The sequence below is a fragment of the Lagenorhynchus albirostris genome, chromosome 1 (assembly GCF_949774975.1).
Source record: "Lagenorhynchus albirostris chromosome 1, mLagAlb1.1, whole genome shotgun sequence".
In the NCBI taxonomy this organism is placed as follows: domain Eukaryota; kingdom Metazoa; phylum Chordata; class Mammalia; order Artiodactyla; family Delphinidae; genus Lagenorhynchus; species Lagenorhynchus albirostris.
The window spans coordinates 37,394,767-37,422,421 of NC_083095.1; the positions used below are offsets into that span (position 1 = coordinate 37,394,767).

At 43.3% G+C, this 27,655-nt stretch overlaps 2 protein-coding genes across 3 annotated transcripts in view; one reads left to right on the forward strand and one right to left on the reverse strand.

Moving 5' to 3' along the window:
- Positions 1–27,655, forward strand: part of ESR2 (estrogen receptor 2) — a 196,069-nt gene that overhangs the window by 44,740 nt on the left and 123,674 nt on the right. The window contains exons 10-12 of the mRNA XM_060141624.1: positions 13,054–13,234; positions 14,978–15,828; positions 18,266–18,285. Coding sequence (XP_059997607.1) covers positions 13,054–13,234; positions 14,978–15,164 — 368 coding nt within the window. The 3' untranslated portion in view covers positions 15,165–15,828; positions 18,266–18,285. Of the gene's footprint in view, positions 1–13,053; positions 13,235–14,977; positions 15,829–18,265 lie in introns of the transcript that reaches the window.
- Positions 24,284–27,655, reverse strand: part of SYNE2 (spectrin repeat containing nuclear envelope protein 2) — a 329,548-nt gene continuing 326,176 nt past the window's right edge. Inside the window, exons 114-117 of one of the 2 annotated variants that reach the window (XM_060141612.1) lie at positions 26,918–27,109; positions 26,069–26,152; positions 25,518–25,564; positions 24,284–25,234 (exon numbers count right to left, since the gene is read on the reverse strand). In XM_060141612.1, the coding sequence (XP_059997595.1) occupies positions 25,012–25,234; positions 25,518–25,564; positions 26,069–26,152; positions 26,918–27,109 (546 nt within the window). In that variant the 3' untranslated portion in view covers positions 24,284–25,011. Of the gene's footprint in view, positions 25,235–25,517; positions 25,568–26,068; positions 26,153–26,917; positions 27,110–27,655 lie in introns of both variants that reach the window. The other variant, XM_060141603.1, reaches the window with a different exon arrangement.

A 27,655-nucleotide genomic window follows, 5' to 3' on the forward strand; every position in this document is an offset into this window, starting at 1 on the left:
AAATTATGGTTTTCTCCAGATATATGCCCAAGAGTGGTGGATCATATGGTAGTTCTATTTTTAGTTTTTTAAGGAACCTCCATACTGTTCTCCATAATGTTGTACCAATTTACATTCACACCAACAGTGTAGGAGGGTTTCCTTTTCTCCACACCCTCTCCAATATTTATTGTTTGTAGACTTTTCGATGATGGCCATTCTGACCGGTGTGAGATGATACCTCATTGTAATTTTGATTTGCATTTTTCTAATAATTAGTGATGTTGAGCATCTTTTCATGTGCTTTTTGGCCATCTGTATGTCTTCTTTGGAGAAATATCTATTTAGATCTTCTGCCCATTTTTGGATTGGGTTGTTGGTTTTTTTGACATAGAGCTGCATGAGCTGTTTGTATATTTTGGAGATTAATCCCTAGTCAGTTGCTTGCACATATTTTCTCCCATTCTGAGGGTTGTCTTTTTGTTTGTTTATGGTTTCCTTTGCTGTGTGGAAGCTTTTAAGTTTAATTAGGTCCATATGTTTATTTTTGTTTCTATTTTCATTACTCTAGGAGGTGGATCAAAAAAGATATTGCTGTGATTTATGTCATAGAGTGTTCTGCTTATGTTTTCCTCTAAGAGTTTCATAGTGTTGGCCTTACATTTAGGTCTTTGATCCATTTCGAGTTTACTTTTGTGTATGGTGTTAGGGAGTGTTCTAATTTCATTTTTTTACATGTAGCTGTCCAGTTTTCCCAGCACCACTTATTGAAGAGGCTGTCTTTTCTCCATTGTATATTCTTGCCTCCTTTGTCATAGATTAGTTGACCACAGGTGTGTGAATTTATTTCTGGGCTTTCTGTCCTGTTCCATAGATCTATATTTCTATTTTTGTACCAGTACCATACTGTTTCGATTACTGTAGCTTTGTAGTATAGTCTGAAGTCAGGGAGTCTGATTTCCTCCAGCTCCAATTTTCTTTCTCAGGATTGCTTTGTCTATTTGGGGTCTTTTGTGTTTCCGTTTAAACTTTAGAATTTTTTTTCTAGTTCTGTGAAAAATGCCATTGGTAATTTGATAGGGATTGCATTGAATCTATAGATTGCCTTGGGTAGTATAGTCATTTGGGCAATATTGATTCTTCTAATACAAGAACATGGTATATCCTTTCATGTAGATAGTTACTTTTGTAAAATAAAAATAAAATACTAGAAAAAGAAAAGTGCAAAATACAAGCCCTAGTATTTTGTTGTTACATTCAACTGATTTAAAATTACCCTATCAATTACTGTAAAAGTTTCCAAATGCTTACCCTCAATATCTTCTTCTCTCTTTGTGAACTGGTAACAGATGATACTTTGAGTAACCCTGGTATAGAGCATGGAGAGCTGTCCGGGAGATAGCTGGATCAGGAGGTGGGCGTGGGGGGAGGAAGTTAGGTCTTAAAGGAGAGGAGAGAGGGAATGAAGAAGGAATTTGAAGGTCATGTGAGACTCAGAGACCCTGAAGACAACCTTTGGGTACTTCCTGGTTGGATCTCAATCTGGCCTTACTTGCCTGACAGGACATTTCCCCCACACCCAGTACACTCCCTACCGCAGTTCTAGAAAGCAGACATTTGTGAGTAGAAATGGTAAGTTGTTGGACAAATGAAAATTGTAGGGAAAGCCAAGAAGACTCTTAAATGCTTTGGAGCTTCTGGCACCTTCTTGACATTTATTGTTACCATTCCCCTTCTATAAAATAATATGAGGGCCCAGCTTACATCAGTGATTAAGTTGATGTGCATATTGGAAATGTCCAGGTGGGACATATGAAACTGTGGAAGAAAATCAACTTTTTCTGACCTTCTCTTTGAATTTACCTACAGACGTTACCTCAGATTTTTGTTGTCATTTGTCTTTGTTAAAGGAAGGATTTCCCTGGAAAGTTCATTCCCACCGTGGTACAGGAGGATCATCAAATGCCAGATTATGGGGCTTCTCTTACTTGCAGAAATAATTTACAACTCTTTTCTGTGCAGCAACGTGCTCCTTGGAAAGCAGCTTGCTTCTTGTTACACCACTTTGCAGTGTAAAGCCTTATGTTTGGCAAGGCTCCTCACAGTCATTTTAGCCTCTGGACATCATATTGTGTTGTTGGGAAACTAGAAACATCTGTGCAAATGGGAAAGCCTAAGGCTACGGCATTCCTCCTGCAGCATCTGACAGAACTGCCACGTAGAGAGAATTACAGAGGGTGAGGTAGGCATGTGACGTAATTACCACTTGGGACAGTAAGTGAGTAGGATTTGTTTACAGTAAATCCCAATTTAAGAAATCTTTTCTTAAGAAATTTTTTTGGCTTGGTAGTCATAACGGCATTCAGAATGAAGTTATTCTGTTCTGCGTTGCTGTTAGGAAAATGGGGTTCTGTTTCTGTTGGAAAATTTCCACTGTCAGGAGAGGTGAGTCTTTTCCATGCTAGATTTTAAGCATCTCAAGTTACAGGCTTTTTTCTTTTTGATTATTTATAGCATTAACTTGAAAACAAACACAGGGACAGAATCCACTTAGCCACCTGGAATTTAAACAACCCTACAGAATATGTAAAACAGACATTGGACATTGGACAGTGACTCCCAAGAGAATAGACACAAGGTGATCCATTTGACCAGTTTACTGCCTGGAACCAGTTTCCAGGTTGCAATACAGGGAGAAGTAACCCAGGTAGACACCAGGGGTCTCCCTGAAATGAGGGAGCAGAGTTGTGAATTTGGGAAGGCTAGGATTTTCAGGGGAGAGAACTGGAGAGGAACGAGCCGGACAGAGAGGCTTTAGAGACCTGCAGAGGATCCCCTTCAGGTCTTCAGCTGAGCATTAATTTCATGCTTATGATTCTAACCGAGGGCAGGGAAAGAACCACCAGAAAGGAGCAGGCAGAACAACACTTGGAAGTTCACACAGGGCCAGGAATAGTTCACGTTCTCACCAGCCACAGGGAAAAAACCTTCTACTCTACTGGATGTTGGTTGTAGTACTCAGAAAGGTATTGCCTCAGTAGTGAGGTAACATAAGCCCTAGACTAAAGGCTGCCCTGCTCCTACCAAATGAAACTTAAAAAACAAGTCTGAAGGATCAAACTATTGCCAAGTAACTTAACTGCATCTTAACTGCATAAAGCTCAAGACTATTTAAAGGAATGGAAGAATATCCAGCACTTAACAGGGTAAACCAATCACATGTTAGCAAGCATGGAAAGAAGCAGAAAATATGACCTGTTATGAGGAAAATGACAATAATTGGAAAAGACACCAGGTGATGCAGATGATAGACTTAGTAGACAAGGGCATTAAAACAGTTACTGTAACTATATTCCATATGTCCAAGGAGTAGAGGAAAGCATGAACAGGTTAAGGAGAGACATGGAAAATATGAAACTCACACAAATTAAATTTCTAAATGTGAAAACTATGTTTTGATGGATTTACGTCTGATTAGGCATAGCAGAAGAAACAATAGTGCCTGTTAAGCAAGAGCAATAGAAACTATCAGAAAAGAATAGAAAGAAAAAAGGTTTAAAAAATGAACAGAGCATTAAGCTGGAGTGGCTACATTAATATCAGAAAAAGTAAATTTTAGAGCAAAGAATATATCTAGGAATAAAGAAGGTAATTTCATAATGATAAATGAGTCAATTTGTCAAGAAGACATAACAATCCTAAACATTTATGCACCAAATAAGAGAACCTCAAACCTTATGAAGTAAAATCTGATAAAACTGCAGGGAGAAATGGACAAATCCCTTATTATAGTGGGATATTTTAATACCCCTCTCTCAATAATTGATAGAATAAGTAGACAGAAAATCAGTAAATATAGAGAAGACTTGAATAACACTGCCAGCCAACTTTACCTAATTGGCATATTAAAAACCCTCAACCCCAAAAAAGCAGAAGACACATTCTTTTCAAGTATTCATTGAATATTTACCAGGATAGACTATATCCTGGACCATGAAACAAGTCTGAATACATTTAAAAGAATTTAATTCGTACAAAGTATTTTCTTTGACACAATGGAACTAAATTAGAAACCAATATTAGAAAGATCTTGGAGAATTTCCAAACGTTTGGAAACCAAATAACATATATCTAAATAATCCATGGATCCCAGAAAAATAATCAAAATTAAAATTAGAAAACATTTTGAACTAACTGAAAATGAAAGTAGAACACAGCAAAATGTTGGGGTTGCAGCTAAAGCAGTAGCTTGAGGGAGGGCTTGCCTGGTGGTGCAGTGGTTGGGAATCCACCTGCCAGTGCAGGGGACTTGGGTTCAAGCCCTGGGCCGGGAGGATCCCACATGCCGCGGAGCAGCTAAGCCTGTGCGCCACAACTACTGAGCCTGCACTCTAGAGCCGGCAAGCCACAACTACTGTAGCCTGTGTGCCTAGAGCCCGTGCTCCGCAACAAGAGAGGCCACTGCAATGAGAAGCCCGCGCACCGCAACAAAGAGTGGCCCCAGCTCGCCGCAACTAGAGAAAGCCCATGCACAGCAACGAAGACCCAACACAGCCAAAGATAAATAAATAAATTAATTAAAAAAATAGTTTGAGGGAAATTTATAGCATTCAAGGCCCATATTCCAATAAAAGGAATATCTCAAGATTTTTCTTGAGGTAGGCTTGTATTGCTACAAACTTCCCTCTTAGAACTGCTTTTGCTGCATCCCATAGATTTCAGATCATGTGTTTCCATTTTCATTTGTCTCCAGGTATATGTTTATTTCCTCTTTGATTTCTTCAGTGACCCACTGATTTTTTTTTGTAGTATGCTTTGTGTTTGTGTTTTTCGCAGTTTTTTTCTTCTAGTTGATTTCTAGTCTCACACTGTTGTAGTCAGAAAAGATGCTTGATGTGATTTTAACCTTCTTAAATTTATTAAGACTTGTTTTGTAGCTTAGCATGTGATCTATCCTGGAGAATGTTCCATGTGCACTTGAAAAGAATGTGTATTCTGGTTTACATGTACACCAATGTTCACTGCAGCATTATTTACAATAGCCAAGATATGGAAGCAACCTAAGTGTCAATAGATGAGTGAATAAAGAAGATGTGGGATGTGTGTGTGTGTGTATGTATGTATGCACACATACAATGGAATATTACTCAGCTATTAAAAAAAGTGAAATCCTGCCATTTACAACAACATGGAAGGATCTAAAGAGTATTATGTGAAGTGAGTCAGAGAAAGGCAAATACTGTATGATCTTTCTTATTTGTGGAATTTAAAAAACAAAACAGACAAAACAAAAATAGACTAATGAATACAGAGAACAAACTACAGAGAACAAACAGATGGTTGCTGGAGGGGAGAGAGAGCGCATGAAGTAACTGAAGGGAATTAAGAGATACAAACTCCAGGGCTTCCCTGGTGGCGCAGTGGTTAAGAGTCTGCCTGCCAATGCAGGGGACACGGGTTCAAGCCCTGGTCTGGGAAGATCCCACATGCCACGGAGTAACTAAGCCTGTGCACCACAACTACTGAGCCTGCGCTCTAGAGCCCGTGAGCCACAACTACTGAGCCCACATGCCACAACTACTGAAGCCCACGCTCCTAGAGCCCGTGCTCCGCAACAAGAGAAGCCACTGCAATGAGAAGCCCGTGCGTCACAACTACTGAGCCTGTGCTCTGGAGCCCATGAGCCACAACTACTGAGCCTGCATGCCACAACTACTGAAACCCATGCTCCTAGAGCCTGTGCTCCGCAACAAGAGAAGCCACCGCAATGAGAAGCCCGCGCACCACAACTAGAGAAAAGCCCTCACGCAATGATGAAGACCCAATGCAGCCAAAAATAAATAAATAAAAATTAAAAAAAAAAAAGAGATACACACTCCAGTTATAAAATAAGCCATGGAGATGTAATATATAACGTTAGGAATATGGTCAAAAATATTGTAATACCTTTGTGTGGAGACAGATGGTTACTCGACTTATTGTGGTGATCATTTCATAATGTATGCAAATGTCAAATCACTATGTAGTACACCCGAAACTGACTTAGAATTGTATGCCAAGTATATTTCAATTAAAAAAGCCAGGTCTGAAATTAAGGACCTCAGCTTTCAACCTTAAGGAAACTTAGGAAAAGAAGAGAAAATGAAACCCCAAATAAGCAGAGGAAAAGAAAGAATAAAGGATAGAGTGGAAAACAATGGAACAGAAAAAAAGAAAATAGTAGATGAAAAGCAAGAAAGTCAAAAGCTGATTATTTGAGATCAATGAAATTGATGAGCCTCTGGCCAGACTGATCAGAAAAAAGGAAAGAAGATACAGGTTACCAGTATCAGTAGTGGGATAGGTGACTTTATTTTTCTGCAGATATTAAAAAGAATAATAAGGTAATATTATAAATAACTTTATGCCAATTCACTTGAATATTAGATGAAATGGACAGATTCTTTGAAAGATACAAATTACTGAAACTCAATCAAAAAGAAACTTAAAAATTCTGAACAGCTATATATCTATCAAAGACATTGAATTTGTAGTTACAAACTTTCCCACAAAGAAAACTTCAGGCCCAGATGGCTTTTCTGCAAGAATTCTACCAAACATTTAAGGAATAAGTAATACCAAGCTTATACATATTATTGCAGAAAACTGAGGAGTTGGCAATACTTTCCAACTCATTACTCTGATAGGAAACCCAGACCAACATATTGGAAGAAAAGAAGACAGCAGACCAGTATCTCTCATGTATACAGATGCAAAAATTCTCAAATTTGTTTTTTAGAAATAGAATCCAATAATATATTGTGAACAAGTGTGATTTTCCCAGGAATACAAGGTTCTTTAACTTTTGAAAATCAATCAACAGGGACTTCCCTGGTGGGCCAGTGGTAAAGAATCTGCCTTCCAGTGCAGCGGACGCGGGTTCGATCCCTGGTCGGTGAACTAAGATCCCACATGCCACAGGGCAACTAAGCCCAAGCGCTACAACTACTGGGCTTGCACACCTCAACTAGCCGGTGCGCCACAAACTACAGAGCCCCTGTGCTCTGGAGCCTGTGCGCCACAACTAGAGAGAAGCCTGCGTGCCGCAATGAAAGATTCCACGTGCTGCAACTAAGACCCGATGCAATATTTATTCAATATATTTTTTTAATTCAATAAATAAATGAGAAAAATAAAACCATGTCATATTCATTAAAAAAAGAAAATCAACATAATTTACCATATTAACAGAATAATAATGAAAAACCATATGATTATTCCAATATGTGCAGAAAAAGCATTTGACAAAATCGAATGCCCATTCCTTCTAGAATCTCTCAACAAACTAGTAACGGAAGGAAACTTCCTTAACCTAGTCAGGGGCATTAATGAATAATCTACAGCTAATGGTATACTTGCTTGTTATCAGGAATAAGACAAGTATGTCCACTCATGAATTTTATTCAATGTTTTACTGGAAGTTTTAGTGTCATAAGTCAAGAAAAGAGAATAAAAGACATCCATCCAGATTATAAAGGTAGAAGTAAAACTTTTTATTTGAAAAATGTGATAATCTGTGTAGAAAACTCAGAGTCTACAAAAAAGTGAGTTTACCCAGATTGTGGGATATAAGGGAAATATATAAAAAATAATTTTATTTCTATGTGGTAGGAATGAATAATTGGTAATTGAAATAAAAAATCAATACTATTTACAATAGCATCAAAAATTGTGAAACCTTGGGCTTCCCTGGTGGCGCAGTGGTTGAGAGTCTGCCTGCCGATGCAGGGGACGCGGGTTGGTGCCCCGGTCCGGGAAGATCCCACATGCCGCGGAGCGGCTGGGCCCATGAGGCATGGCCGCTGAGCCTGCGCGTCCGGAGCCTGTGCTCCGCAATGGGAGAGGCCACAGCAGTGAGAGGCCCGCATACAGCAAAAAAAAAAAAAAAATTGTGAAACCTTAGGTTAAATTTGACAAAACATGTGAGACCACACACTGAAAACTGCAAAACATTGCTGACAGAAATAAGAAATCTTAAATAAATGGAGAGAGATGTTAATGGGTTAAAAGATTCAGTATGTTAAGATGTCAATCTTCCCCACAGATAGTCTGTAAATTCAACTTGATCCTAATAAAAATCTTAGCAGTAATGAACTAGATACAATGCTTTTGGTCCAGAATAGGGATATACACTCTTATAGTTAATGAGGGCTCTGATCCTTACCAGGCCTAGAAGAGCATGTTCCTCTCTGTTGGGGAGAGATGGGGTGAGGGCAGCACCATCCGAACTCCCCTCTCAGCAAATCCTCTTCCGCGGTGCATAGGTAAGATGTGAGGGTGCCTGGTATTACTCTATTATATATACCCAGTCTTTGATATGGCTCCTGAAACTCAGAGACAACAGAAAATGTTGCATTTAACACAACCTATTACAATATTTGTTAAAGTGTTTTAGAAACTCTAGGGTGTTATGTGAGTGTTATACTTAATGTAACAGCGTATCCAAATTAAGAGTCCTGAGACCAGCCATCTTGTCACCCAGAAACCTGGAGACTAGGGAAGTCCTCCCTTGGATAGAATTAGAGGCTACTGAATCTAGGCAACAGAGTGGAATCAATCTGCAAATAATTAGTCTTTTAAAATATTTAAAATTAGGAATAAGATCTATGCATCCAAATAATTTTAGGGCTTTGCAAACTTTTGTGACTTTTCATTACAAAGTTTTCATATGGATGAAACTTTTCATTAAATGAAAGAAATAGTTAGAACCAGGTAAGCCTATTTTACATGAAGAAAATTATTAAGAGATATCAACTCAAGCCCTGGTTCACTCTGAGTTTATGGGGAGGGTTCCCATGACGTGGGTGGGTGGAGAAGGCCAAGATACAAAAGGACACACAGAAGGATGCTGAAGAGGCCAGATGGGTGCTTTCCTGTTGATGGAGAACATGGGGGCAAAGCATTGCAGGCATCAGCCTCCTGGGTCCATGTCACCAACACCTTTCCAACATCAGTCTGTTCTTATGGTGCTGGGTTAGGAGGTGGTGATAAAGGGGATGGTCATAGCTAGAGGTTCTTTCCTCAAAGCAAACAGGCAAACGAAACCCCACATACACCTCCCAAAAGCCAGAACATTTTCCCTTTGGTTAGTATTCTGGAATTTTTATTAAACACTTTATCTCTTCTGATTTATTTGCTTTCAGTTGAGACGAGCTTATATCTTCATCCTTTGAACCCTTAGGACGTGGCAGATGTTGGGGGGTTGCCCATCTCTCCCCATGTGCTGCTCAGAATGTCATCAGGTGGGCTGGTGAAAGGAGGACACAGCTGTTCCCAGGCGATAAAGAGGAAAGGAAATTGTGTCCTTGATTTTATTTTACTTTCTTTGGTATGTGTGTGATGGTGTGCCAAGATCTTGACATTTTTACTGTATTTCTTTAGTTTTGGGAAAAGTCATTTAATTTGGTTCTAAAAGAAAATCTGATGTTCTTAACTCTTGGGGGCTGGAAGGAGTTAATCCTTACCGTTTCCTGTGTGTCTGGGCAGTGAGCATCCTGGGGGCTTTGTGTCTTGTATCTTGCCCCTCCTGGGGCCTGCCACTTAGCGATTACCCTGTACCTACGTGTCTGATGAGCAAGAGGGTATGTGAATGCCCAAAGTGCAGGCACAGCACTGCTGACTTAAAAGAGAGGCAGGCAGCCAAATGGGCATTCTACAGCCCAGTTCCTTCCCCGGATGATTCTATATAGGTTAATCTTTTTGTACGTAAAATCTTTCCCCATATGTAAAATTGATACAGCACGTGCCTTTACAGAATCACAGTGACCCCTATCCCCAAACCCCTCATCAGTGGTGGACCCTGAGCCCTGTATGGAGCTGTGCTGACCCCACAGCCTGTAGAAGATCCAGGGCTCACCCTTGGCAGTGACCGCTCGTTTATGAAGAAGGTGACCCAATAGCCAACACAGGTTATCTGAGGGGAGCCTTGGTCAGACGTAAGGAGGTACTGAGGAGCTTTTGTGTTACTGCAATTTTGGTTCTGAAGATTCACTTTATTACTTTTTAAAATTACAGCTTTATTGTGATATTCATATGCCATTCAGTTCACCCATTTAAAGTGTACAATTCAGTGGTTTTTAGTATATCCATACACTTGTGCAGCCATCATCAAAACCAATTTTAGGACATTTTTCATCACCCTAAAAGAAATCCTGTACTCCCCAGTCTAGCTGTCACTCTCCAATCTCTGTCCCACCTATAGTCCTGGGCAACCACTAATCTGCTTTCTGTCTGTATCGATTTGCCCATTTTGGACAGCTCATAAATGGAATCATAAAAATGTAGACCTTTGTGGCTGGCTTCTTTCACTTAGCATGATGTTTCATCCAAGTTGTAGCATGTATCAGTACTTCATTCCTTTTTTTTTTGGCATTCTGCGCTTTTTTTAAAATTTTTATTGGGGTATATTTGTTTTACAATGTTGTGTTAGTTTCTACTGTACAGCGAAGTGGAGTTCCCTGTGCTATGTAGCAGGTTCTCATTAGTTATCTATTTTATACATATTAGTGTATATATGTCAATCCCAATCTCCCAGTTCATCCCCCCCACCTTTCCCTCCTTGGTGTCCATACGTTTGTTCTCTACATCTGTGTCTCTATTTCTGCCTTGCTTCATTCCTTTTTATGGCTCAGTAATCTTCCATTGTATGGATATACATTTTGTTTATCCATTCATCAGTTGGTGGACATTTAGGTTGTTTCCACTTTTGGGCTATTATGAGTAATATTGCTGTGAACATTTGTATACTAGCCAAATATTTTTATATTTTCACTTTTTGTCACTTTAGACTGACATATGTACAGGTACGTAATTTTGACTCCTTTTAGAATCCAAAAATGTAAGATTTCTTTATGGCAGTAGAAATACATGGAGCACATTTCATGTAGCAGAATAGACTAAAGGGTAGTTAAAGAAAGTACTTGTTAATGCAGCCAGGGTCAATTTTAAGGGAAAATAAGCTTCAAATAATTTTCTCTAAGCTTTCATTTGATTTATAATTTTCTATGTATGTACCTAAAATATGCATCAACATGCATATTTATCATTTCAATTTATAATGGTGTGCTTGGCTAAAAATTTGAACCTATGTAAATTCAGTCTAATTCTTCCATTTATGCGTGCTTACCCCATGCCAGTCATTGTAATAGGTGACGGGTGTATAAAGGCAAACAAATAGGGTCTGTGCCTGCACAGTACTTAGGTCCAGTCTCACTGAGGGTCAGAGCGTGTGTATGAGGACATCCAGCGTGTAGGACAACGTGCTGCCCTCTGCTGGGGAAGCACAGGGCACCTTTGGAGCTTCAGAGGAGAGCCCAAACCAGAGGGAAGTCAGGGAAGCTTCCACAAGGAAGTTCATAACCAGGCTGGAATCTAAAGGAGGAATGGATGTAGATAAGCAAGAGGAGGGGATGTGGAGAAGAGGAGGAGATGGGGTGGAGGAGGGGAGGGAAGGAAGAGCATTCCTAAGCAGAAAGCTCAGTATGCTCAGGGCATCACCTGTTAAAGGAATTGAAAGCAGTGTTCAGGGTGAGGTGTGCGGGGAACTGAGGATGCAGAGAGCAGAGAGAGCCCTGGTACACTGTTAACTGCACCAAGTGGTTTGGACTCTACCCCAGGAGCTGGGAATTCATTTAAGGGCAGCACATGATCTGCATTTTTCATTTTGGACACTCAAGGGCATGTTGAGTGGAAGGTGGGGGCAGTGAGAGGGCAGGTCATTTGCCATGGGGGTCAATGGGAGGCTTGACCCCAGCACGCCAGGGAGCCTGGAAGAGTCCCTGTGAGGAACAGGTGAGCAGATGGGTTAGAGCAGCAGCTTCTGGGCCAAAGACGAATATTTTAAATCTGCATCATCAGACATCATGGAGGGCCATGCCCCTAGGGATGTGGCGAAGCGCTGCACTGGCTTGGTTGTGGTTCAGTATGTCCCTTGCCTTAACTGAGTTGAACTGAGTTGCATTAATTGAACTGGAAATGCCAATAAAAGTAGAGAACAGAAACTGCCAAAACCAATTCTGTGGATGATAGAGTGCCAGCCATCCTTTGTTCTCATTACAGTCAAAAGTTGGCAGCTCCCCCGTTGACTTCACGTATTTGCTATTTATTCTTTGAAATCGAAAGCCTGGAAGGGAAGCTAATTAATTCCCTGCTGCCAGGAATCAAGGAGTCGGGGTTGGTAGGCGAGGGGGTAGTAGGGCAAGATTTACCTGAGCGGTTGTTCTGCAACCTTTGGGAGGCCAAGTATCTCAGTCCTGAGAGTCAGAGGGGAATTAGACACTGGGCCAGGCAGGAAGGGGGAAGCGACCTACCTCGTGGGGAGGTAGACATGTGCCTGTAAGCTTTGCTCAGTGAGGAGCTGAGGCTGGAGGAGCTGCGTGACTGGCCAGGGGTCAGAGAGCGAGAGATGGAGGATATAGAGTAGGTCTGTCTGATTCCAAATTGGTGGTCTTCCTGCTCCAGCAAGGCATCACCTGAAGTGAGATGCTGAGGGCCTGGACAGAGGTGGCAGTGGCCCTGCCGTGGCCGTCTGCGCGTGGCACACGGGTGGGGGGAGGCGGCATAGCGGTGGTGATTAGTTTATGTTTATTAAACTCCCCGTAGATGAGGGGCCCTCTTAGGGACTAGGAGTTGCGTTAATCTCACTTTCTGATCATCTCCATGTGGGTATTTGTTGCTGCAGCTGAGACACACCATGTCATGGTTTGAGGCAACTAGATACATTTCCTGCTTGGCAAGGCCACACTTTGGGGCCAGGGGGCCCTCTGAGAGGCCGTTGAGTCTGCCTGCATTCATCCGGCATTCAGCTGGAAGGCTTTCCCTTCCAGCTCAGTGACAGGGCTGGCTCTTGGGGGACAAGGACACCATGCACAGGTGAAGCCATGCTTTTAAGGTTTCACCAGACATGCAGATGTCAGAGCAACCCAGATCACTTTGGCCTCCTTTCTGGAGAACATATGCATGCCTAATGGCTGAGCACACGACTTCCGTTTTCTCCTCTCAGGGCAGTGACTCGCGGCTTTTTTATGCTTTGTCCAGGTGTGTACCCTTCAGCTGAGGCACCCCAGGAGGCTGACAGCAGCCGGAAACTGGCTCATCTACTGAACGCTGTGACCGATGCTCTGGTCTGGGTGATCGCCAAGAGCGGCATCCCCTCCCAGCAGCAGTCCGTCCGCCTGGCTAACCTGCTGATGCTCCTTTCTCACGTCAGGCACGCCAGGTACAATCCCTGCGGGGGCCGCTCCACGGGGTGCGTGGTGGGAGGGGGCTGTGCACATGCCCAGAGGAGGGTGAGGAGCTTTGGAAAAAGGGTTTTGCAACTTTGAGATGGATAAGGCAGAATTGCCACCTTTAAGGGAAAATGAACCCCTGAAAGGGAAGGGGGTGCATCATCAGTGCACACACCTGTAACCAAAGACCGGCCACAGCGAGCACTGACTGTGGCATGGTCCTCATAGGAGCTTTTTATGGTGTCCTGTGTGGCTCATCTGTTTTTCAGTTGGTGGGGCTCTTAGCTTGTTTATGGAGCTCTGAGAGGGACAGTTAGTTCCTCTCCTAGAGTGAACTGCCACCTCTTTCTGCACTGCCCAGGGCTGGGGTCCTGAGGTCTTTTCCTGAAGAGGTTAAACCCAGCTCCTCTAGATCAGCTCTGAGGCTGGTGATTTGGGGAGGTACACAAAGGCTTCCCTAAGAGCTGTTCTTTTCTTACGATAGCATCAGGTTGTTAAGAGTGAGACCTAAGAGAACTAGTGAGCCCAGTAGGTTTGGGACAGCAGGGCGTGGGTAGAGTGTATTCAGGATATGGAAATTGTGTGCACTCGTGGAGGGGGATGGTGTGTGATGATGGTTTCATGCTGGTACCATGCGGCTCAGTGCTTGCTGTCACCCAGGAGGAGGGTAGCCCTGCCATGGGGCTGGAAGAGGGGACATGAGGATGGAAGGTAGGTGCTCCCTCGACGAGGAGGGAAGTCTAGGGGTGGTGAGAAAGGACAACACACACCTCAAGAATTTTACCGAGGGGGAGGAAATGGAAATGACCTTCGCCTCTGTTTCCTCTTTAATGATTACTCAGTACATGACCATTTGCAGAGCAGAAACAGTCCATCCTCATTAATCACAGATTTCCTATTTGTGAATTTGCCTGCTTGCTAAAATTTATTTGTAACCCCCAAATCAATACTCATGGCACTTTTGAGGTCATTCGAGGACACGTGCAGCATGGCAAAAAGTTTGTTACCCATACTTACGTTACCAGCAGGGGTCACACGAAGTGCTGCTCTGCCTTCTCGTTTCTGCTCTCATACTGTAAACAAGGGTCCATTACGTGGTCTATGTAGTGCCTCATTTTGCCATTCTTGTACTTTGTTGGGGATTCACTGTCTAAAAATGACCCCAAGCATAGTGCTGAAGTGCTCTCTAGTGTTCCTAAGTGCAAGAAACCTGTGATGTCCCTACAGAAAAAATATACGTGTTAGATACACTTTGTTCAGGCATGAATTTTAGTGCTGTAGGCCGTGAGTTAAATGTTAGTGAATGGACTGTATGTGTTAAATAAAGTGTCTTTATAACAATAACTCAGAAGAAACAAGGTTATGTATTAATGGCTGGTGAAAATGTTGGGACCAGGACCTCTCAGAACCTAACCCTGTATTTCTCCCAGTAGCAATGGTTCAGTGTTTGCGAAGACTGTGTAGACATAACTATGGTGAACAGCGAGACCGCATTGCACTATGTGCCGGTGCTATCAGGCCATTGTGGGTGGGTGGTGGGACACCAAGGCCCATAGGACATTGTACTTGTCCTTACGTGTAGATCATTGGAGGAGACAGATGCAAGAACCATAGCTAGCAAAGGGCTGGAAGAAGCGCAGGGGTTGGGGTGGAGGACCGGCTCTGTCGGGGAAGATGTCAGACTTCCCTTGGCTGCTTCAGGAAGGAATCTCAGCACCTTTTTGTCCCCCTAGTAACAAGGGCATGGAACACCTGCTCAACATGAAGTGCAAAAATGTGGTCCCCGTCTACGACCTGCTGCTGGAGATGCTGAATGCCCACACACTTCGCGGCAGCCAGTCCTCGGTCACAGGGTCCGAGTGCAGCCTGGTGGAGGAAAGTGAGAGCAAAGAGGGCTCCCAGAACCCCCAGGCTCAGTGATGCCAAGCCCTGAGGTGTGGTCAGGCTGCAGAGGTCAGAGGCCGAAGCGTGAACTCCAGCACAAATCGTGAGCCCCATCAGGAGGGGGCGGGCTTCATCGGCTTTCTGCTGTGTGATCCCTCATATGGCCCCTCAGTACTATCCTTCCCCGACCTCCCTACTTCCCGGGAGTCAGGGTGAGAAAGCCAGTGCTCCTTGTCACCAGGGGGCACGTTTGAGTGCAGCGTTTATGTCTTGCTTGGCCTCATGGGATCTCATTGTGGTCCCTCTCACTTCCCACCTCCCTCCCACCCTTTGGAAAACATCTTCTTACAGCTTTTGGAATGACTGGTGGAAATCTGACTTGGAAGCGTTGTCAAGTAGAAAGGGGAGAGAACGTGGCACATGCACAGGAAGGGGACTAACCCTTATTGTGCCACTTAACCTGCCCACAGAATTAGTCCTTTGTATGCTGCCTCTGGACCACTTGATTGTAGGATTGAAAACCACGACGGCAGTCAACTAACTGGTTCCACACACCTATCTCACAGGCCTGTGAGGACAGGTGTCACGTATTGCTGTGACTCTATCCAAGGCCAGAGGGAATGTGACCTAGGGAACCAGTGGTCAAGCTGAGATGCAAGCCACGTTCATCCCCCAAGACCTTGCTGCCGCCTTCATGCAGGTTCACCCCCTCTTGGTTTGCATTCAGAAAGCCTACAAATTACTTGGGGTGTGTGTGTGTGTGTGTGTGTGTGTGTGTGTGTGTGTGTGTGTGTGTGTGTGTGTGTGTGTGTGTGTGTGTGTGTGTGTGTGTGTGTGTGTGTGTGTGTGTGTGTGTGTGTGTGTGTGTGTGTGTGTGTGATCACCTTCATGGAGGAGTGTGGAGATTTAAATACCCCTACCCCTGGAATTGCCCTTTGTTAAAACTCTCTTGTCCCAAGGGGCCCAGTGTGTGTGCTAGAGAAAGGACCAGTGTTTGCAGGAATGGGGTTTCTCCTGTGGGTGTGGGTCACAGCCACAGTGCTCCCCGGGGGCAGCCACAACTGCCACCTCAGCCACCCAGGGGAGACAGGGACACTTCAGGCTGTGTGTGTGAGGCATGCTGTTGCACGGAAGGATGAACAGCTACACACACGTCAGCGTGTCATGTTCAGGGCCAAACCGTATAGACGGGGTGAGCGTACCACTTGAACAAGATTGTGAACTCTTTAAAAAAGAGAAATATTTAGGGTAAGTATTTATAGCAAGAAAATTCTTTTATACCCTAGGGCTCTTCTAGAATATTTTCTTATCAGAACATTTATATGGTGGGCTGGGTGAAATAAAAAGTTAGTAAAATATTAGTTCTTATTCCAAGTGGAACATAAATAGGACATGGTGACAAAGCACCTCTGAAATTACAATTTTAACTCACTTTTTAAAAACTGAAATTTTCATACAAATTTTCAGGAACATAGTGAATGCATAAAACGAGTTACATCTATACTTTGGAAGAGAGTAGTTAAATAATCATGTGCGATTTTTGCAATGTTTTTAAAAATTACCTTGTGATAGGAGATTAAACACACTTTCTTTTTGAAAATAGTAAATACAGAAATGTGCTAGCCACAGTAAACCAAAGTCATTAGGAAGATTACATTCAATAACACAAGGTTGGTTTCTGCCAGTGTGATCTTGAATAATTCTTAATTTTGATATCAGTGCAGTTTTACTAAAAACGTTGAGCAAAGCTGTATCAGAAACTCTTGGCCATGTACCTAGAGAACACACCGTTGTCTGTATTCTGAGGTGATTTGAAATTATTCTTAGTGACTTGTTGCAGCCTCAGCAAGATTGAGTACAGCAAATATATTTGATTTTGTAGGAACGAGGGAACCAGTATTTTTCAGCAGGTCAATTTTCTTTCTTTCCAGCCAGTTTAGGAGCCCCCATGACAAACAAGGGGGTGGAGGCTAGAGAGTGGGAAGCGGGAGGCAAAGGAAGGCAGCCGTGAACAGTTATTTGCCAATGAAATTCTCTTAATTGTATTTATGAAAGAGACTACCAGGTTGAAAAAGCAAAAATAAAAAAACAAAAACAAAACAGAATGAGGTCTAAGCTGCAACCCCATTACTAGGTAGTGAAGTTTTGCAGGTTGGATTTTGACGCCAAGGTAGGCAACCGATTTGTCTCAGGTGTCCTAGCACCTGTCTGTGCTGCACCCTGTGTGTCACCCGCACGGTGCACGCTCTTATGAAAACTCCTCCAGTGCCCACTGCCCATTTTCCACAGACACTCCTGCATGCTTCTTGGGGCTGCTTGTTTCACTGCATTTGGATTTAGCCCATGAGGAGCATGTAACACTTTTGGTCATTTCTTCTTGGCTGTGGTCTCACCTAGGTGTGCTGAGGAAACCGGTCAGTCAGTCCAACCTGAGAGGCCGCCCTGGTGCAAGGCTGTCTCTTAGATTGGGGTCTGGGCCAAGTAGGCAGCTGAGATAATAAGGTCTATAGTTTAAAGGTGTTCTTTGTTTTGAGTATTCTAGGGCCCTTTCCCCCTTTCAGATGAAGTGTGTGATCTCTGTTCCCAGCTGCTCCAAACGTGTCCTCTAAGGATGACAAAGTGCAAAGTCAGGCTGCTATTTTTCTGGGTTTTGAGTAAACCCTCCGTGTCCATTTTAAAGATTAGCCATTTCTCTTTAATAGTGCTTTCTTAAAAAAAAAACAACAAAACACAGTGCTTTCTTTTAAACGTCTTCTTTTGGACCCAAATGGTCCATGGGCAACTTAAATTTCTCCCATAGCTAAGCACAGTGTTTTCAAATTCAGTTTTTAAAAGGAATTAATTAGAGAGGATAGGACCTGACAACTGTAAACAAGAATTAAATTGAGTATTGGGAAAAAAATAACCCACCCAACTACATTTTATGTATCATGGAAAAGGAATGCTCAGCTTTGCCTTAGACTCGTATGGTGAGATTCCTTTCCTACATTTTGGTTTGTAAGTGATCATTTAATACGACAAACTTAGTTGTGGGGGATGAGTGAGATTTGAGCTAAATCCCAAAAACATGAGTGTCTAATATGGGAATCATACAGACAAATTTTAATGATAATTAACATGGAATATTCTTAATACAGAAACCACTAGCGCAGTGTTCACGCAGGTTCCTGGGAAAGCTGGCAGCTGCTGAAAAGGACCCACATGGGCCACCCCAGGAGAGCCGCACAGTGAGTTGTCCACGTTCCAACTGTATCTCCCTCCGTCCCCACCACATCCTCTCCTTGTGGCCTCAGGCCTGTCACATGCTCAGGGTCCACCAGGACTAACTACAAAGGATTCAACCCTAAAATAATTTTTGAAGAGATTTATCTTCAAAAATTGTGGTGGGAGCAGCAGATTAAGTTGTCAGCTCAAGATCATTTCTGGAGGGTCTTAACTATTAAAAACAAAATAATACAAAATCAACAAAAGCTCTTCAGTGAGACAGTCTTTATCTGGATTACTTCCTCTGCTAACTCAGCTGGAAGACCAATTATTTTCAGTTTCATTAAAAAAATATCAGTTCCCAATTCTTGGCAGAGCTACGTTATATATTCATATCTATAGGCTATGTTGAAGCAATTCTAGAATGTTCTAGCATGTGAAAACCGAGTTTGGTTGTTACTTAAATCTGCTAAGAAACTTGCATATATTGATACCTTTTCAAATTCCAAGGTGAACCTTCAGTTTCTAGTCTATTTTGAAATGAAACATTTTTATTTAAGATTTGACACATTTCTTTAAACTGCTAAAAAATCTTAAAAAGACATAATAAAGGTTATATGAAGGAAATGATAAAAATACATTGTTTAGTACCCAAAAATAGTATTTGCAGAACATTGACTGTGTGCCAGGCACAGTGCTCAGTGCAATACATTCATATTTAATCCTCATACTAACTGCTGTTATCCCAGTTTTCCGGGTCTGGAACCTACAGCCTAAGCAAACTTGCTCAAGGTCACACAAGGGAGTAAGTGACAGAGCTGAAAGTAATCATGCGGTTTAAAAAAACTAAAGGAAGAATACTCTTAGACTGCAGAATCCATTCGTCAAATGCAGTCTGACATGCGCGGCTACTCTGGTTTAAATGGCTCCATTTCCAGAACACCCAGTAGAAGAGAGTTCAGTCCCATCTTTTGTACACGTGTAAATTAAAGCCTGGAGGGGTAAATGGACCTGCTGAAGGTCATAAAACTACTTAACGGCAAAACTGGGACCAGAATTCAGGTCTTCTGCCTGCCTGGCCAGCACTGCTCCTGCTACAGACTTGCTTCCGTAGGAGTCTGCTGCTTGAGCTGAGTCTCGGTGCATAGAGGAGAGACGGTTACGTTATGGTTGCCTTCTACTGTACCCTCTGCCTTCTCAGCTTAGATGGGGTCTGCGTGAACCTTTACAGAATAGCAGCCATGACAGGTGGGAAAAAATAAGATGAATTATATCATTCCTACCCTCCCATCCTGGGCTCATAAGCTCGTGGGTGGCACTGCCGTCACCTCCTCCTGTCATCATTTTCCCCAGATGTGTTGCCGTGAAGTAGATTCGCTGGAAACTTACCCGTGTAAAATTCTCACACCTTTTAGGCACTGATGCTTCCCCGTGGAGTCTAGTCTACTGCAGTGCAAAACACATGCATTTATTCTTTACAGCTCTCCAAGTTGCTGGAACTTTGGCTCAAAGTGGTAGCTCAAAGATGTGCATTCTCTGCAGTGTTATTCTTATAACCCTTTTTGTTGCGTTGGAGTCAAGGATCCTTTTTCTTTTCTTTTTTTTTTGAATGCCGAGGGTCCTATTCACTTGTGGGGCCAGTCAGTGTTATGTGATGGTGGGCTTCCTTTAAGGGAAGGACAAAGCTCTGACGATATGCTAACCCAGACCAGTTCCTGTAACTCTACAATCTGTGCTGCTGTGTTTCTCTTTCTGTGCTGGGTGTCTAAGTGCCATGACTGTAGGTCCTGTAACGTTGTTATTCAGTGGTCCTGTGTACCTCAGAGCCCACTGGCTGGCTATAACTTGTCATTTTTTTCAGATGAATGCTCTGTACCATTAAGCAGGCTTTTAAATTTGGGCCTTTTGACAAATGAATGTCTGCTGTTGTGTGAAAGCAGATTTTGAAACCTGCTTTCCATTCCTCCAGGTACTACTTTTTCTTTGCTGTGTGCCTTTAATGTCTATGGAACTGTTGCAGAAAGAAGTTTAATGTGACATAAGCTAAATAAAGTGTTTTTTCATAATTTTGGTTTTAAAAATGTATTTGTTGGGAGTATAAGAACTTTCAGTAATTAGGCTAAGTAGTCAGTGTTCCCATTCTATTCTGAATTTTATTCTGTTTTAGGTTTGCAGAGCCCTTTAAGAATTTGATGAAAAGCACAGACACTCTTCCTGGACAAAGGTACATAAACAAAATGCTTACATACAATTTCAAGAGTTAAGAATCTCTGACTTAAACTGCTGAAGACTTTTTAAACAGCAGCAATTTAATCTTTAGTCAGCTAATCTCACACCTGTAATTTATGACCAAAGGCATTGTATGCTCAAGTAAAATGCAACTCACAAATATGAAAATTCTGATATGCAATGCATCAGTTCGGGGAGTAATTTTCTGTAATTACCTCATTTGAGTCAATTAGTATTATACCCCACGAGGGATGGAGAGAAAAGTAATTCCTTCATACTGACGCTAACTTAATGTCAAGGGTCATTTGAAAATTTCTCTCGCACGTGGGGAATGGAAGATGTAAAATCTCTTGAAGGTGTAAAACACAGATTATTTCATAACAAGAGCTGGGGAACACACTGAGCTGTGGGTGAAGGAAGGCTTCCCTGGGGTAGAAGCCTGGAGTACAGACTCAAGACTCAAAGGCCTCTATCCTGAGAGTTGGTGTGCATCATTAGACTTGAAAATGCAAATGACACTCTCCTTTCTCCGCAGCTTGGACTTGCCCCAGAGTCCCTCCTTACAGGCAGAAAAGGTCTCTAGAGTAGTCACCTCCTTTGGGCTGGAAGAAGGGAAGGAGGTAGAGATATTCTGCCTTTTGCCTCTGGAGAACCTGGAGCAAGGACCTTCTAACCAACTCAATGGCTTAAAGAAAAAGTTTGGGTAATATTTTCATTTAAATTTCCCTCTACGGTTATTGTAATCCATGAAAAGAGATGGATTATTTTAGAGTTAAAAGAGACTTTGAGGTTGCATGGTAAAGCAGTACCTTTGTGTCCATATCACTTCCAACAATTTGGTAAAGACAGTTCTCTTCAGCTGGTCCCTTTACATAAAGCTACTGGTGAATTGCACACGTTCTGGGGTGTCTGACCCACAGAAGGGCCACCAGTGCTGAAATCTGGCCTTCATCTACTGACGAGCTTCCTTGGCTTCCCCAAGGTTTGCACTTTGCAGAGAAGGAGAGAGGGACCGAGATTGCTTCGAGTCCATGGTGTCTCCCGAGTGTCAAGAGATGCAGGTTAAGAGCAGGTAACTGAGGAACTTGGTCAGTAACAACTTTCTTTTTTCATATTCTTTTCCATTATGTTTTTTTTCTGGCTTTATTTTTAATTTTATTTTAAATTTATTTTATTTATTTATTTTTGGCTGTGTTGGGTCTTCATTGCTGCGCGTGGGCTTTCTCTAGTTGCAGCGAGTAGGGGCTACTCTTCGTTGCAGTGCGTGGGCTTCTTATTTTGGTGGCTTGTCTTATTGCAGAGCACAGGCTCCAGGCGCACGGGCTTCAGTAGTTGTGGCACGTGGGCTCAGTAGTTGTGGCTCTTGGGCTCTAGAGTGCAGGCTCAGTAGGTGTGGCACACGGGCTTAGTTGCTCCACGGCATGTGGGATCTTCCCAGACCAGGGCTCGAACCCGTGTCCCCTGCATTGGCAGGCGGATTCTTAACCACTGCGCCACCAGGGAAGCCCCTCCATTATGGTTTATCACAGGATATTGAATATAGTTCCCTGTGCTATACAGTAGGACGTTGTTGTTTATCCATTCTCTGTATAAAAACTTACACGTGTGAACTCGTCTCCCACTCCATCCCTCCTCCACTCCCTCCCCCTTGGCAACCACATCTGTTCTCTACATCCGTGATTCTGTTTCTGTTTCATAGATAGGTTCATTTGTGTCATATTTTATTTTTCAAAAAATATTTATTTGGCTGCGCTGGGTCTTAGTTGTGGCACACAAGATCTTTAGTTGAGGCATGCAGGATTTTTAGTTGTGGCATGTGGGATCTTTTAGTGGTGGCATGTGGGATCTTTAGTTACGGCATGCGGGCTCTTAGTTGCGGCATGTGGGAGCTAGTTCCCTGATCAGGGATTGAACCCGGGCCCCCTGCATTAGGAGCACATAGTCTTAACCACTGGACCACTAGGGAAGTCCCTGTGTCATATTTTAGATTCTACATATAAGCGATATATGGTATTCGTCTTTCTCTTTCTGACTTACTACTTCATTTATTGTGATAATCTCTAGTTGCACCCATGTTGCTGCAAATGGCATATTTCATTCTTTTTTATGGCTGAGTAGTATTCCATTGTATATATGTACCACATCTTCTTTATCCATTCATCTGTCAATGGACATTTAGGTTGTTTCCATGTCTTGGTTGTTGTGAAGAGTGCTGCTATGAACATAGGGGTGCATGTATCTTTTTGAATTATAGTCTTCTCTGGATATATGCCCAGGAGTGGGATTGCGGGGTCATATGGCAACGCTATTTTTAGTTTTCTGAGGAACCTCCATACTGTTTTACACAGTGGCTGCACCAACTTATATTCCCACCAACAGTGTAGGAGGGTCTGCTTTTCTCCACACCCTCTCCAACATTTGTTATTTGTAGACTTTTTAATGATGGCCATTCCGACTAGGGTGAGGTGGTAGCTCACTGTCGTTCTGATTTGCATTTCTCTAATAATTAGCGACGTTGAGCATCTTTTTATGTTGGCCATCTGTATTTCTTGGCCATCTGTATTTCTTCTTTGGAGAAATGTCTATTTAGGTCTTCTGCCCATTTTTTGATTGGGTTGTTTGTTTTTTGCTGTTGAGCTGTATGAGCTGTTGTATATTTGGAAATTAAGCCCTTGTCGGTCTCATCGTTTGCAAATATTTTCTCCCATTCTGTAGGTTGTCTTCTCGTTTTGTTTATGGTTCCCTTTGCTGTGCAAAAGCCTGTAAGTTTGACTAGGTCCCATTTGTTTTTACCTCTATTGCCTTGGGAGACTGACGTAAGAAAACACTGGTAAGATTTATGTCAGAGACTGTTTTGCCTATGATCGCTTCTAGGAGTTTTATGGTGTCCTGTCTTATGTTTAAGTCTTTAAGCCATTTTGAGTTTATTTTTGTGCATGGTGAGAAGGTGTGTTCTAACTTCATTGATTTACATGTGGCTGTCTAGCTTTCCCAGCACCACTCGCTGAAGAGGAGACTGTCTTTTTCCCATTACATATTCTTGCCTCCTTTGTTGAAGATTAATTGACCGTAGGTGTGTGGGTTTATTTCTGGGCTCTCAATTCTGTTCCATTTGGATCAGTAACTTCTAATCACACTCTTTGGGTGGGAAATAGACAGTGGTGCTGGAAATGGAAAGCAGATGGCTTTGTCTGTAATGTTTGTTAAACACTATGTGTTAATTCACCCTGGAGGGAGCTGGGAATACAAAAATCTGGGTGAAACGATCCTTTCACGTCCACCTTCCACACTGTGCTGCCCTCATCGCCCCCTACAGCATTGGAGGCTCACTGCATGGGGTAATCACCTCCTATACAGGTGTGGGTTTCTAGATCTCATAAGTTATTCTGTACAAAGATAAATAAGTAGAATATAAAGCTTAGCTCAAAATCTGTAAAACCCGTAAATCCCCTCAGATATTTAAAAAATAATTTTTGGTCCATGGAAGATTACACATAACGTTTAACTGCTTTGTAATATAATCTAGTAAGACAAAAGTATGGCTTTTTTGTTTTCTTTTAATGAGAAACATCTGAGTTGTACATACCACAGACAGCTTCAAGTCTCTGGACCAACCCCCCCACCCACCTGTGGCCAAACAGTTAAACAAAACCTGAAGCACCACTTTAAATGTGAAAAGTCTTATAAAATTAACTTACAAAAATGTCCCTATCAAGTCTGTAGTTTGTTTGGCATTTACTGTACATTAGTCAAAAAGCTCAAGCTAAAATCTGATTTTTTTTTAAAAAAATCAAAGTTTACATTATCCATACAGATTCTGCATTGTTAAAAAATATGCACAAATAACCACATCCATGCAATATAATTTCTTTAAAAATTTAAAGCAATATAAAAGAGCAGACCTAAGTACTGAGCAGAACATTTTGGTTTTATAACCTGTAGCTCCAAGGTTGCTGCTGATTGAAGTAAAATTAATGCTAAATATTTTAAATATGATTGTTTCAATCAATCAGCCAAGGGTGCGTGTGAGTTTCTGAACCATTTCTGAGGCGGAATCTGCTTGCTTGTTTCTGTAATATGTATTATGTGATGAACACTACTGTTCACTGACCATATTGACTACATTTTAATAATGTGGTTTGACAAATCAGAATTCACAAAGTGCTTGGCTCTTCAGGAAACTGCGGTTTCCAGAGATCCCGAAACCAGTCAACTAAGTTTTGCCAAACTGCCCGGGGTGATGGCCGCCCAGGTTCCCTGCCCTGGGGGAAGATCATTTGAAAGCTGCCCTGGGTCCTGAGAGAGCTCTCTCCGGTCACGCCCAGAGGGAGGTGTCCGCAGCAGGTGGTCCCTGGACCAATGCTCAGAGTCCCCCACGGATTGGTCTGGGGCTGTGAGTCCGGCACTGCGCAAAGAGGCTGGTGGGTGTGGTGCCGCAGCCCGCCGGCCTCTAGGTGGGGGGTGGCCCATTGGTGTACCTCAGCATGGGGTAAAAGGACCTGGCAAAGTTGTTGGCCTGAGTGCAGCTGTAGTCCTCTTCGGAGGAGGGCAGCAGGCAGGCCAGGAGCAGCAGCAGCAGCAGCAGCAGCTGGAGGGGCAGCGCCGCCCTGATCACCCGCCAGAGGAAGGAGCGCTGAGGCCGCGAGCTTTCAGGGCCAGCCGGGCTGGGCACCCTGGCAACAGAGGAGGTCGAGAGCTGATCGGGAGGTTCCGGAGGCACCCCCCACTCCCGTGACCTGACCCCCCCTACTTGCGTAAAGACAATCATCAGGACCTGAGATTAAAATGGGGCCCACGGCTGGGATTCAGCTTTGGAAGGGAAGCCCAGCCCCTTCCAAATGGAAGAAAACAAGAAAACCAATTTTTCCAAAGACCTTAAGAGTGGCATTGGCAAGCCTGCTGAGGGGAGAGGAGTGTGGGACAGGGAACCCATTGCTGGTGTTGTAATGCTGTTACCTGCTGGCTGTCTTGTTCTTGTCTTTTGTAGTTATCTCTGCTCTGAACTGCTAGATAAAAATAATCCAATTAGTAAACTGAAGATAGTTTAGTCCTGTCAACGATAAAACGTTCCTCCTTCTTAAATTATACATCTTTCTTAGGTTGTCTTCCTGCCAAGCTTTTGAGCCTAGAGTAATACATTTGAGATTACACTCTCTGAAGTAAGAGATAATTCAGTTAAACTAGGGAGAGTTTCACGTTCCAGCCTTGGAGAGATCAGGAAGCCCCTTCAGCAATGCCAGGAGGGCTCCCAGCTTCCACAGCCAGCACAATCCCACCAGGGAAGAGTACTGAGCACAAGACAGCCTTTCCATTAGGTCTTTAAAAGTTTTTTTTTTTTTTTTTTTTTTAAAATCTTGGGAGTAAGCCACTCTACTGACCAGCAGGTTGAAGCAGAAATCTGTGCTATCATGAAATACTGGATGGGGCCTTGGAGGCCCAAGTCCCTGTCATCTCAATAACTTTCAAGAATAACCAGTGTCGTTCGCCTGGCAGAAGGGGGCTCTCACCTTGGCTTGGGGAGCTGGCACAGGTGCTGCTAGAGGCTCTCCGGGGTCTGCTTCATCCAAGCTGGGCAGAGGTGAGTCTGGGTTCTGAAATCCACACCCCAAGAGTTCAGTTCGGGGAAACAGAAGGCTCTGAATAGTCTCAAGAGCACAAAAACATGGTTCCTGCAGGTTCTTCGTTGCACCGCTCATCCCTTCCCCACTGTGAACCTGCTAAAAGGAGGGGCTCTTCTGGTGCGCTCACTCCCCCCTCTAACAGGGCCTTACTCAGATGACAGGGGATGGAAACAAGGTGAGGCCAGCCACTTGCATTAAAAACCCAGAGCACACATGAGGAGGGGGACAGAAACAGCTGGACAGTGAGCTCGCGGCGGGTGATGTAATCACATGGCCACATAGTCTGGGCTGCACGGAAGGGAAGATACATACTCTGGGATGGAGGGGAGGGGCTGCCCTACGTCTGGCGAGTCCATTTGTTCTGAGCTGGATCACATTTTAAGAGAAGAAGGTACACAAATGAGAGAGTGGTCAGAGGAGAGTGACCAGGACAGGGAGAGGACCAGAAACCATCACGTGAGAACAGTGAAGGCATGAAGGCAGAAACGACGGAGGGACCCGGCTTGTTTTCCGTACCCCCAGCCACAGTGATGGGTTCTGTTGCTGCCTCCCTCTTACAAATGACAAAGCGGCTTTGAAGAGCTTTGGTAACTTGTTAGGACCACACAGCACAAAGGGGCACGACTCCTCTGTGACCGCTGCCACGTGCTTGTGACCTCCCTCCCCAAGCAGGGCTGCCACACTGCTTTCCCATTTGCATACATTTTTATATTTAGAAGCTACAAGGGGACTCACCTGGCTTTGCTGCAAGGACACTAAGTCTTGGGACACTTGCTCAAGCAACTGTTTGAGTTTCTTCTCAATAACATGGACTTTCTCTTCAGCCTCAATGTAGTCTTCTCTGTGCCCCTTGATAAGCAGGCTGCTGGAAATCTCTTGTAAGGAGTTCACTTGAGGTTGACGCTCCACTAGCTCCTTTTCCAGTTGCTAAAAATAAAAACGTGTGTCAAACAGTTGCTTACCGAAAGGGAAACTAGTGTGGCCGGAAGAAGCTTTCTCCGTGCCAGGGAAGTTCCAGGATGAGTGGTGGCTGGTACCCAACTCAGAACCACCTTCTTCTACCTGCCTGCCTGTCCTCAAGCCTGGCATCACTTAGATAGCAAGTTGGTTACACTCTACCCCTATTTTAAATTTTATTTTATTCCTTCTCATTCTAAAGACAATAGCGATGCCGGAGAAGTTAGAGGAAAGGAGTGAGGGGGGTGGTGTGGGAAGACTAGGCCCTCATCCGCGACGGCAGGAAGTTGAGGGAAAGTCTAAAGTGGACAAGTTGAGAAAGCGCAGCTTACGCGAACCACTGAGAAGTGTAAGGAATCAAGTGAACCTGCTTGTGCGTCTTGCTGGATGGCTAACGTGGTAGCGCTGGACAACGTGTGGCTACTGAACGTGGTTAAAAGCTCAGTTTTAGTCACAGCAGCCGCATGTCCAGTGCTTGGGTGCTGCCATGGCTGGGAGCTGTCACACTGGACGGTG